The sequence below is a fragment of the Semicossyphus pulcher genome, unplaced genomic scaffold, assembly GCF_022749685.1.
Source record: "Semicossyphus pulcher isolate SPU_LCO1_2020_fin unplaced genomic scaffold, fSemPul1.0.p SCAF_12, whole genome shotgun sequence".
Lineage (NCBI taxonomy): Eukaryota > Metazoa > Chordata > Actinopteri > Labriformes > Labridae > Semicossyphus > Semicossyphus pulcher.
The window spans coordinates 18,723,192-18,736,214 of NW_027211626.1; the positions used below are offsets into that span (position 1 = coordinate 18,723,192).

The 13,023-nt window shown below is 39.8% G+C and overlaps 1 protein-coding gene across 1 annotated transcript; it reads right to left on the minus strand.

Annotated features, from left to right (window-relative positions):
• Window positions 1-234: 234 nt before the first annotated feature.
• On the minus strand, window positions 235-6,833 carry LOC138588732 (follistatin-related protein 1-like). Its single transcript, XM_069658976.1, has 11 exons — window positions 6,821-6,833; window positions 6,246-6,320; window positions 3,354-3,443; window positions 2,581-2,710; window positions 2,433-2,462; window positions 2,172-2,302; window positions 1,856-1,974; window positions 1,061-1,173; window positions 826-936; window positions 568-704; window positions 235-278 (listed from the first exon to the last, which is right to left on the minus strand). Exons 2-10 carry the CDS (start codon window positions 6,318-6,320, stop codon window positions 586-588), a joined length of 918 nt encoding a protein of 305 aa, XP_069515077.1. The 5' UTR covers window positions 6,821-6,833; the 3' UTR covers window positions 235-278; window positions 568-585.
• Between the last annotated feature and the right edge of the window lie 6,190 nt (window positions 6,834-13,023).

Below are 13,023 nucleotides of genomic sequence, written 5' to 3' on the forward strand. Positions count from 1 at the left end.
GTAACTCTAAGAATGATTGGTGTGTTGGATTTTCTTTTCTAATTTAGTGACCTAAATTAAAATATTTTAAAATATTAAATAATGATAATAAGGGTTGAACTATCTAAAAACAGCCAGAATTACATGCTAACAAAGAAAACAGCAACTTGCCAAAATTGAAACAATCTTTGTTTTCAAATTAAGAATTAAAGCAGAAACAGAAACATATCAAAAACAAAAGAGGAGTTGCAGTTGACGGTGCAGTGGGCGTGACCTCAGGTCTCCATGGTGAAGGTCTCCTGTTGGAACAGGTACAAGAGGCGTTTAATGACCTCTAGGTACTGCCTATAGTTTGTATATTTTTTTTATCCATCATGCAGCTCTAAATGATGACACTGTTAGTTTAAAAGTTTTAGACATCAGGCATAATCCATGGTCCTTTTTTTATTACTTCGGAAAACTATTGAAAGCGTTTTCAAAACATAATTCGAATGAAATAAAGTATTAATGTTAAATTATGAATTATGAAATAAACTGTCTATTTGTGTCATGAGGTCACAGTTTGTGAGTAATTATAAAACAACTTACATAAGAATGAACATTGTATTATTTCAGACTGTCCACCTGCAAAGCGTTGAGTTCAGCTACTCTCCTGCTCCATTCCTCCTCCGTCATCTCTTCTTCTTCTGTTCCCTCCTTCACATCCTCCTCTACCTGATGCTCTCCTGGAATACACGTGATCATGTTACAAAGGTTTAATACATCAGGGAATAGCAAAGAAAGAGCCCAAAAAGAGGGGAAAGACATTATCACAGTATGTATTTTTTATTGTGTGTCTGTGCTCACCAGTGCAGGTCAGAGCAGTGCACACCCAGTTTCCACACGCACACACACACTTGTTACACTCCATCCGAGTTTCAGCTCCGTCCTCGAACACTTCATCCTCCAGAGCACACTCTTCGTGCACACACACACACACACACAAAGGGAACATATGGGTGAATATTAGACATATGTTTTGCATTTCATTTTTCATATTTGACCTGAGCATTGCGTGACAGATTTGTGCGTGTGTTATTACTTCTCTCATATGGATGGTAGGTGGGTGTCAGACAGTTGATGAACTCATTTAAACTCAGCTTCCAGTCTGCGTTTTCATCCGATAGCTCGATCAACGCATCGACACACAGAGACCTGAGAGACAGACAGAGAGTGATTCATGGTTATAAAGGAGTCTACACATGTATCCATTTTGAGGATTTAAAGACCAACTGTGCACCTTTGTTCAGAAAATCTTATTTACAACCCATAGAATTAAGCCAGTATTTTGCACACAAAGCTAAAAAGGTTGAGGTAAAAAAGATGGAAACTGATTTACTCATAATAAACTGTGTCAAGCCTCTAGCTGGTGCAAGTTTCAATATGAATCTTTTGTTCTTGTTTGATGTGTCTCTATGGCGTATCGTGAGAATAGTATTTCTAAGTGACGACAGTATATGAGAGATGAAAGCAAAAAGTAGAATGGAGCCAAAGTAAAGGAATATACATTTGTATTTAGGTATCACATAAAACTATTTACGAAAGTACAAGTAGGCTACAGTTTTACTTTAGTTAAGTATTTCCATTTTCTGCAACTCATACTTCTTCTCTACTATATTTCAGGAGGCAAGTATTGTACTTCACTTTCATGTTATTAAAATCAGGTTCACCTTTACAAGCTGAAAGATTTACTTCATAAATGCATCAACAATAATCCAGTATAATAAAATACATTATTCTGAATTTATAATACCAAGTTTTTTATGCAGGACTTGTATGTACAAAGGTGTATTTTACTATTGTATTTCTCCCTAAGTAGAAGTTTTTTAAGTTTTACCTGAGCAGCAGGTTGGTCTCCACAGTGTTAGAGTATGTGAGGTTGAGGGCCGAGTCGTTATGTTTCAGGAAGCTCAGGAACTCTTTGGAATCGAGCACTGAATCCCCGTCGTCATACATCTGTAACACACAAGCACAGTCAAACACACATTGGATCTTATATACATCATACATGCTCTCATCCTTTACATCTCACAGAGCAGGAGAACAGCTGTCTCAGAATTAACAAGTTGTTGAACGGTATTTTTAATGGTTTAAAATTATGTTCCAGGCTAGAAAAAAATGGTGCCTGCTATAGATGTAAAAAGTTTTCTGACCTTGAAGTATGTTTTCAGGAGCTCGTTGGCTGAGGACACATTGGAGGCGGGGCTTTCTGATTGTACTTCCTCCTGAATCCACTGTATCACTCTCTCTCTCAGCCAATCACGATCAGACAGGAAACACACGACTACACGAACAAACAAAACACATCAAAGGTTTATTGTCAATAAAATGTCAAAGTAATAGTGTGGATACACTGATGATGAACACAGACATTATCTGATTTTTTTATATTCTGTCAAAAGCTGCAGACTTACTGGGGCTCACATCGGTCTTTGGTGGTTTCTCTGCAAATACAAACACACAGATCACATTTAAAACTCACATACACATACTCACAAGACAACGTGCCTGTGTGTGTGTGTGCGTGCGTGTGTGTGTGTGTGTGCATGTGTGTGCACTGACCTACACAGTTTCCTCGGTGCTCCACATGTATCTTGGTGTGTGTGATGCAGGCGTCTCTGTGCAGCTCACAGTGGTTTCTGTACGATCTGCCGTTACTGCCACACACCCAGTTCTCCGTGCCATCACAGCGCTGCAGAGGGAAATGAGGGTCAGCAGAGGTGAAGACAGCTGTATGTGGATGTATTTATTATGTATGTGAGAGTAAATTATATGTAAAAAATTGTTTTGCCATTTTAAAGGTGGATAAAAAAAGCATCACATACAGTGTGTTTGTCAGATGTATAAAACCTCATATATTCACTTATTTTTATTTAATGTTTTTTTTTTTTAATTTAATTGTGCTTTTAAAATGAGCAAGGATTTGATTATAATCATGTAGACATATTTTAATTTAAAGTTTTTCAGTTTACCATTTTGGGGTTTACACATACCTTTGCGGCCTACAATTTAGCTCTATTTATCTTTTGTAGTGGTTAGAGTTCAATTGCAACCAGGTGAAGCATGCTTACATTTGACAGCCATTTTTACAAGCCAAAAACCGTACTGAGTACACAGTCCTGGGACTCATAGTGCTTTGCATTTGACCATATTTGTCAGTTTGAACTCAAAAAAACAAATACAAGTTTGGAAGAACACAAAATGAGGAACAGTGTGAGCCTACAGGTAACAGCATTGTGGAGCTGTACTGCGATGCTAAGCGCTACATGCTAACGTCTGAAGATTGAGCACACAAAGCAAGTTTATTTATTTAAACAAGTGTCATTAGACTTTACCTCTAAACAGCGACAGACTGGTTCTCCTCTGTCGGTCGACACACACTCCCGACCTGCACCACAGGACGTCCTGGCACACACTGACTCATCCTGACACACACGCACACACAGGGAGTCAAATTCACAGATATTTACACATTCTCATGGTAGTTTTATGTTTTATAATATAAAGACTGCAACGTGTGTGTGAGTATGTGTGTTTCAGACTCCAGATGGTGACCTTTAACCTCCCACTGGGGGAGACGCATGCCGTTTTGAATGACAATGACCCTCTCAACACACAGACTCGCACACACATTGTTGAGGCAGCTGGACAGCGGTAGGCTACGACCCATTTTAAGTTTTCCTTCTTCAAAACCTTTTATTTTTGTTCCTTTGCCATCATTTCCTGTCAGTTATGAAACATTTCAGTCTCAAACTTAGAACATTGCCTAGATCAGGGGACATGTCGGCATTCGCAGGGTCCATAAATACAAATGTTGAAGCTTTAAAACTAATCCCACAAACATACGCAGAATGTGAAAAACTGTCTGCACACTCAACTATGGTAAGTACCACAGGTCAAACTTCAATATGAGAAAAATATCCGATTTCCCCACCAAATGAAAAGCTTGAATAATATGTTAAAATCAGAAATTTAATGTTTCAAGACCTCAGTTATGAAGTGAGTAAAATGTTATTAAATATGAATACTGGCCAAAAAATAAGACCCACGTTGGTCTAATTATTCTTATATGAAACAACATTTTTTTTCTCCAAATTTGGAGTATTTTTATGCTTTATTTGATAGCGAGGAGATGAATGAAAAGAAAGATTGGGAACGACTTGACACAAAAGGACCCGAGCCCAAGGGGAGTTCCGAGTCATAACCCCTGTAACCTCCTGCACATATATACTCAGTTGCCAGTGTGTTAGGTACAACTGAATAAAATCAGTCTAATATAACAGTCCTGCAATAGACCTGATCCTAATGGAAGGTTTACATGCTGATATGTTAATGTAGAGGTTAGCAGTGAGCAGGTCTTATGGGCTGTGCAGAGTCGAGTAGAGTTTATACTGTGCTTTGTGGAACAAGTGCCTCTTGTTTAAGAAAAGTTGTAATACCGATCTGTGTAATACTTTAATACAGCACTAAAAACTTAATTCTGCATTAAGTTAAATCAACGTTAAATCCTTCAAACAGGTATAAAGTTTTTTTCTTTTTAGTTTTAGTAACATTAACACACCTTAACAGATCGTGTACCATTTAATTTAAACACATTCCTTTGTACTTACAGGTCAGCGAACCAAACACACACGAGAGCTACATCTGTCGCCTCCAGCTGACATCTGCTACACGGAAAACCTGCTGTTAGCAACCAGCTGACTGGGGCAAAACACACACACACACACTGCAGTGGTGTTTTGGTGTAATTACAAGTGCATGTCTGACCCTGTTTTTGTCGTAAAACTATTTGTCCTCCCCTTTCTGAATCTTCCTCCTTTTGAATTTGAATCGCTGTCTCTGCTGCTGCTTTCTTCCTCTTTGACTTTTCATTTATCTTTTCTGCCCCTGATTTGTCCGCCATTATTTTCTTTTTCTGCTTCCCTTTACTTCCCCTTTCAATCCAATCTTTACGTTGCCTTTTTTATTTGTGTTTTGCTCTTCATTTCTACTTTACTTTTTCTTTGGCACTTTCACAGTCACTGTCAACATAAACACAATTAACTTATTTTTTCAAATTTCAGTGCCTCACAAAGTTTACTCTTCTGTTGTTATCTCTTATCTTGTTGTATATAATGCACATGTTTTACATTTTTCTTACTTCTTCTTCTATTTTTATGCCATATATTTCTCTATGCCTCTCTGTGTCAGAGCAACTGTAACGCCCAAATTTCCCCCCGGGGATTAATAAAATATTTCGGATTCTGATTTTAATATAGGTTCCCTTGTTATAAAGTAATTCAAGTTACGAGAAAATAATGTTATTTTCTGTAGTATTGGTCATTCTACCTACTCTACCTACCTATTTCTTTTTTAATGTTGGATAGAAAGTGAAATGAGCTGTTGTGTAGCCTACCACAAACATTAACACAGGGTCAGACAAAAGTATTAACAAGAATATATTATTATCAGGGCTATGTCTACAACTATCTGCAGTAATGCAATTGAATTTTGTATTAGTTTTTTCTCTTGATTTGCTTTAGTGAAGGATAAAAGTTTGATCAAAAAACAACAACAACTTAAATTAACATCAGAGTTTCTCCTCTGACTGCAGTTTCCACTAAAAGGTGATAAAACAGCTGCAGAGGAAACAAACAGACGAGTGTTTAAACCACGGCTGGAGGCGCCGAGATTAGAGATACACTGCTGACATCCATAATCACACACATACCTGAGGACCTGCTCACTGCCTGTATCTGTGTGCGTGTGCGTGTGTGTGTGTGTGTGTGTGTGTGTTTGTGCTGCTTCTATGTTCCTTTAAAAAATCAGAACATATTTCCTCTCCACATGCTCATACCTTCCTAAAACGTGTAACACCTTGACCCCAGGTAACACACATTCTCTCTCTCTCTCACACTGCAGGGGATTTTCCACATTTAGCTCATTTTCTGCAGTCAGAGGTCAGCATTAGTCTTCTCTGAGTTACAGCTTGTGAAAGATTTACAGTCAGGTGATGAAGAAAAGTGAAAACTGGAAATGTCATTGAGGAAATTTTCTCTAACCCTGAGGTGAAAAACACTCCCAACTCCAGCCTGTCAGGCTCAATGTTCACCTTTAAAATCTCTTTACCTAATTAAACTAAGAAATAAAACATATATATCTTCATCATCCTCATAATTACAGGATACATTTCTCATGTCGTCATGTGCAAATGGTTCTAATGTAATGTATTGGTTTCAACAGTTTACCTTGGCCAGAGGAGAGGAGGAGACGGGTGGAGAGGTGAGGAGCAACGGCAGCAGGAGCACAGAGATGGTCAACATCTACGAGAGACAGGGGAGAGGAGGAGAGGAGAGATGAAGGGGAAGGAGTAGCAAAGAGGGGAAGAGAGGAGGGGAGAAGAGAGGAGAGGAGGAAACAGAAGATCATTGAAGGTGGATGAGGAAGAAGGAGGAGAGAGGAGGAAAGAGCAGAAGGAAATGAGAGAATTGGGGGAATGATGAAAGGAAAGCAAAGAAGAGGGGAAGGGAGAATAAGGAAAAGAGAGGAGAGATAAAAGTAGAGGACAACAGAGGAGAAGGGGAAGATGTGAGGAGAACAGGAGAGGAGGTGACAGAACGAAAAAGTGGAGACAAAAGGAGGAAGAATAATTCAATCATCTTAATTTAAGGCAAATATCAACAATTTTAGCAATAATAAAAATCTTTCTACTCATGATACAACTACTTTTACAGCTATTATAGTTATACTGTTATAACAACAACTCCTTCTGCTACAATGAATACTACTACGACTATAGCCAGTAATGTTAAAGCAACCGTACCGTGCCGGTGTTAACACAGTCTGTCCAAAGGATGTTGCTCTGTTATTGACCAGACAGCAGTCAGTTCCTGCTCAGTGTTTGATCGACAGACAGTCAGCACTGAAAGAGGTAAAAGAGTTCATATCCAAATGTCCAAAAACATCAGTATGGATCCATTCAGTTGAGGAGTTTACATCCAGCTGGTCTGCCGTGCTCTGCTGTGAAACAATGTCTGACAGAGAGGAGGAAACAGAGAGGAGAGGAGGAGGGATGCTGGGAGAGAAAGGAAGCCAGCTGTCCAGAGTCACACCCCCCCTCCACCCCCCACCCAGCCCCTCACACACACACGGCACCCTCACACAAACACACTCATGAGCTGTCCTCTTGAAGAATGATAAGTTAAAGGCACGCGACCGGCCGACATGTTCAGACAACGTTACACAGCGTTTGACCTGCTGCACCAAACCTCTTGACATTTTTAGCTGTTATGGTCTAAAATGCAGCCAAAGTTAATGTTTTTGATTTATGTTTGGGGGTCTTTTTTTCTAAAGAAGGAATAAAGCAAATGCTGCAATTGGGTGGAATTCAATCAATAACTCCTTGATTAATTTGGCCAGATTAGTTCCCTGAAAGAAGTGCACTGAGTTACAGACGAAAAACCTCTTTGGAAGATGATGACCTTGTTGCTTAAATTTCTTTTTCATTGCAGAAAGTTGCTATAAACATGCTCACATAACCAGTTATTTGTAATATGTGTAGGCTGTCCAGACCAACCAACAGTCCAAACCTCTAAATAATTAAGATTACTTTCAAGTAAGTAAAATAATAAAAGGAAAAGCAGAAACCACATTTCAGAAGCTGGAACCAGGAAGTGCTTCCATTACTTATAAGGATTATAAGGATTATCAAAATGATGGTTCATTTTTCTTCTGTAAATCAAATAATCAATAAGCCGTCTCAGCCGTACTTGTATAAACTGTTGGTAACTAAATTTATAACAAAACATCATGTTTTACAGACTGAGAAATTATAACTGTTTGTTAAAGCTGTCAAAAACATGTAGTAGAGTAACAAGTATACAATTTCCCACTGGACTGAAGTAGCATACAAAGTAAGAAAATAAAAAAAATACTTGTAAGTAAAGTAAAATACAAGTAGGCTACTTCGAATTTGAACATATAGGTACAGACATTGAGGTAATGCACTCAGTTAACTCTGGACAATTCAAATTGATATAGAACATATAAAACTTGGCCTGTTGATTATTGGAGCATCATTATGGTTTTTGTCCTTAGAGATTTTACCAAGCATTAATACAACTGGAAAACAGACCCTGTGCAGAGTCACGGAGGGCTGGCGCCAATCCCAGCTGTCATTGGGCGAGAGGCGGGGTGCACCCTGGACTGATCGCCACTCAATTACAGCGCCGCTGACACATAGAGACAGACATAATTTCACGCTCACACTCACACCTACACGCAATTTAGATTCCCCAATGAACCTAACGAGCACATCTTTGGACTGTGGGAGGAAGCCGGAGTACCCTGAAAGAACCCACACATGCACGGGGAGAACATGCATCTCCACACAGAAAGGCCCCCTTCGGGAACGCTCTAGCTGTGAGGCGACAGAGCTAACCACTGCGTGTGCAGCCCCTGTATCAATTAATAAGAATACATTTAAATCCCCAAACAGCAGGTTTGGCACTTTGTTGTAGTGCCATAGTATCACCAGCAGGGGGCAGAGTCACCATGTATGTCTATGATTTTTTATTTAATCTAATAATGAACATTGACTAGACATTGAAGATCCTGTTGAAGTTCAAGACATTTTACTTTGCTTCTCTTTCTGAATTAATGTGAAGCCTAAATTGCTCTCACCTGCATAGCATACAGGTGTACTTAGCTGGTATAATTTAGCATGTAACATGTAACTTATACCTGACATACCTCACCTATATTGTCCCACACTTGGAATCATACAGCCCTGTGTGGACTTTAAGGATGATTACAGCAGCAACTGTACCACGTTTTAATAAGGGCAGCTGTACCAGGAAGTTGGTATCACATTTATCTAGTTTTATTTATCTGAATTGTGACATAATAGTCTTGTTAATTGAGAACAAAGCAACCATTTTCTTCTCAAGTGAATACGCTTCTGTAGTATAGTACTGTAATTTGTAACATTTTTATCAAATTTTCCATGAAATAACTGCCAAAACCAGTTGACATGCAATGAATCAGGCTTTGCTGATAAGATATAATCCTTCCCCATCATCTTCCAGTGACTTGCAGAAAGGATCTTTGTCCTCTCACTGCTGAGGAAACACAAATGTGAATCCAATGCCAGCCAGAAACATTTTTATAATGCCATTATATTGTAACTGTTTTATAACGGTTTGATTATTTTCTTATCGAGATAAAATATGTTTTGGAAAATTAATACAATCTCCCAATAAACCAGTTGTCATGTGAACACAAAGGGCTGTTTTCTTTTATTAAATATAATATTTATCAGAGCTTAGGAGTGCTCGTTAGATGATGTGTCATTCAATGGGGTCTATACGCAAGCTGAAAATGTAGGATGGGCCTACACATTAATGATAAATGCAACCAAACTGTACTTGAATCACTGGTCAGTTTTGTATCCCTCACAGTATTTCAAGATTCAAACCAGGGGTGATCTGGAGTTTTTGATAAGAAAGTGACTTATTAACTAAAGCAAGCTGCATGTTGTTTTTCTTCATGTAACAATTTAAGTTATTATCATGGGAAGAGGCGCTTTGGTAATTGAGTTTGGGTAACCATATCTAAAATCTTGGGTTTTTTTTAGCCGAGTTCAGCTTCAAAGTTTCCTCCTTTGCATCTTGTTCTCTCTGGTGTGACTGTCAGCTGTGTGCCAGAGGACGTGATGAGGTTCAGATAAATCCTCCCTCCTGGTGTGCACTGTAACACCATTAATCCGAACACCCGAACCCTAACACCATGCGCTTCCTAAAAATACAGCAGAGGGGTCAGGCAGTGTGTGTGCCCATCATTCACATGTGTGTATGTGTGTGTTTGGTGTGTGTGTGTGTGCTCTTTTAAGGAAAGGTATGCTATCGTTCTTCTCGTGCGCTTAATGCACGATGATAACAGAGGTGTGAAGCACGCAAACACACACTGAAATGTACATGCACACAAACACATACACACTTATGAGAGGTGTGAGAGCACAAGAGGAGATGATGACATGAAGCAAAAGTCTGCCTGCTCTCTGTACGTGTCTCAACATCATTAAGTGGTTCAGAGCAGAACCGATGATCCATTATTAGTCCTCAGCTCCGACAATAATAGACAGGCTTGTAAACATGCCACACACACACAATGCTGCTATTGTGATTCAGTGTTAACAATCTTTCAAACATTCTTTAAAAAGCCTAAAGGCTGAAAAATGTAATGGCTAATGTTTAATTGTTTTTATCCATGGTCATCAAATATTGAAGTTTTGAATACAGTAAGTCAAATATAATATAATTTGCTTTTTCAACTGCCTTCGTGTCAAGTTTTGTAAAAAACACTTTTTTTGGCACAAGCTCTAATCACCTTAAGCTGTCTGGAAGAAGATAAAATTATATTTGTGAATGCTGCAGTGTTATGGAGCCTGAAAGTTAAGCTTTGATGAAAAGGTCATCTGTTGCAAGAAGGAAAACTCTTCAATCAATTCACAACTTCAAAGTAAGTTAGATTGGATCTCTAAGTTCCGACATGCTTCCGATTTTCTTGTAAATCTACTAAAATTGAGGTGAATGGCATCTCCTTGTTAAAGCACCTGCACCTTTAGGTTGCAAGTAATCAAAAATAAACGTAGAAAAATAACATTTTCATACAGTGGCTGAAACTAAAGAGCTTCTGGTTAAGTATTGTGTGTCACATGGTCTAACTTCTGTTTTAGATGAAACAAGGGGAATTCTAGTCTTCACCACAACACACTCAAACACAGATAAAGGCCTGAAGGAAAGCAGACTGTATTTGAAACCATCACAAGTTCTCTTGAAAAAAAAAAAGACAGCCTCCCCTTCCACGCTGATTTAAGAAGCCTCAAACTAAATTCTGTCACAATATTTAACCCCTGTGTCACTCCGCGATCATGGGCACGGGTTACTTTACAACTTTTGTTTTCTAAGTAAAGAGACTCTCTACTTAATTAAATATTCCATATTTATGGCAAATAATCCCCCTACCGATATATTTTTTCAGACTCACCAAATTGCTTGGTCCTGCCTTACACTAAGGCACCGGTGCTGGTGTGGAAGCTAACCCAATGGTTTCAAAGGGTCTTAAAGGGTAGACCATTTCAAGTCAAGAGTGAGACATGGGGTCCCTCCAAAACAGGAGCTCACATGACATTATTTCCAAGAGAGAATGAATCACAGAAATCTACAGCTTGTGGGGAAAAAGAGAAAACGAAACCTTTTCCTGAAGAGACTTGGAAACCGTGAAAGTAGAAACCGAGGAACCAATGGTAGACAAAGAAGGCTCTGGAGAGCAGTTTGCAGACTCCTGAGGCTGAGATACCAGGGGTTTCTTTGATGCTACAAGAGCAGTCTATGGCCCAAGGTTTTGTTGCTGAACCCCCTTTGCTCTAAAGATGGGCTAACATTGCTGAATGATATTGAGCCAATGGAAAAGAGATGGAATGAGCACTATCAGGAACTACTGAATAGTTGACCCACAAGGACCAAGAAGGAGGACAGTCATACTCTACTCAACCCTGAACCCTAGTCTATGAAGACTAGTGGTTACCGCACATCGGCATTCTCCTCAAACTGTAGTGGCTGAATCTCCTCACCAGGAAGGACTCTACAAGTTGTCCAACAAACCACTACTGTGCTACTACTGTGACCTCTGTAGACACAGACCCAAGCTCAGTAGACACTCTTAGACAGGTAGCATGGACAGAGGGGTGCAAGTGAGTATTAACCACGGCTCCCATTAAGCAAATGTGGCAAATGCGAAGTCCTCATTGCGAAGGAGGAAGCAGCAGAAAATGACAATGGCAGGCTTTGATGACCTGGAGCCTCTCCAGTCAGTACAATGGTTGCAACCCTGGAAGCAGAACTATGCCCAGTAATGTGGTCACCTGTGCAAGAGCTTGCTGTTGGTACAGGCCCAGGCTTTGAATGGGCTCCAAGAGCAGAGGCACATGATGTAACCATTGACCCTCTGAGACCACACAAACCCACATATTGTTGTGACACTGCAACAAATGGGTCTTGGTGAACACAATTCAACATGACCTATGCCTACCCCCAAAGCTGACCATGTTGCTTTGTAATGGGCAAACTTGGGGCCCTGGCTTGCAGGGTTCCAGGAATGAGCAGGAAGGAGTTTAAGGAGGTGAAAGTCTGGCTAGCTGATCCTCTTTCTCCCCTGGTACAATGTAAAAAAACAGCTACAACGCTCCCTTGCCTACTGCAACAACTTAGCTGCATCTGGTCTAGTCATAGCTGAAAGTTCCACAATCAGTTTGGGTAAATAGTCACATAACAGTTAACATTACCAAGAATTGAGCTGGATGGAGCAACCACAGAGAGAGGGATTAATCCATAGAAGGAAGTGATCCACAGGCATCCTTCTCCCTGCCGTGCATGATAAAGAGTCTTTTACAGGATACAGACACAAACCAATGTCAGTACAGAGTGACTACCAGCAAATCCACCAGATCTTTAAATTAGGCTGGAGGGGCACCTGCACTGGTGTGGTTGCCGCACATTTGCATCCTCTAGGTTTTCAGGGAGGGTTATAGTCAGAGCCCTGGTTCCTCTGATTTACCAAAATGTCTCCTTGGGCACTTGTCAAAGAAAGGAACAGGCCCACTTCACTCCAGAAATGCTGGGGTTCCAAAAACAACACACAGTTATTGTGGACATTTTCCAATGGCATAAAAACTTTGTTTGTATGTTTAATTTTGCTTTCACATTAGGGTGGCTGCGGCTCAGAGTTAGGGCGTGCCATCTTCTAACTGGTACAGTGACAGTTCAATCCCTACCTCCTGCAGTTTCCAGATCAAACTTTCCTTGGGAAAGACGCTGAACCCCAAATTTCTCCAAAAGGCATAGCAACAAACATCTTCACAAGCACCTTCATTGTACAACCTTCATTGTGTGAAGGTGTTTATGAGTATAGACTGAGTATAGAATATTCATGTGTGCATTCATGTGTAAACTGTATAGAATTATATGG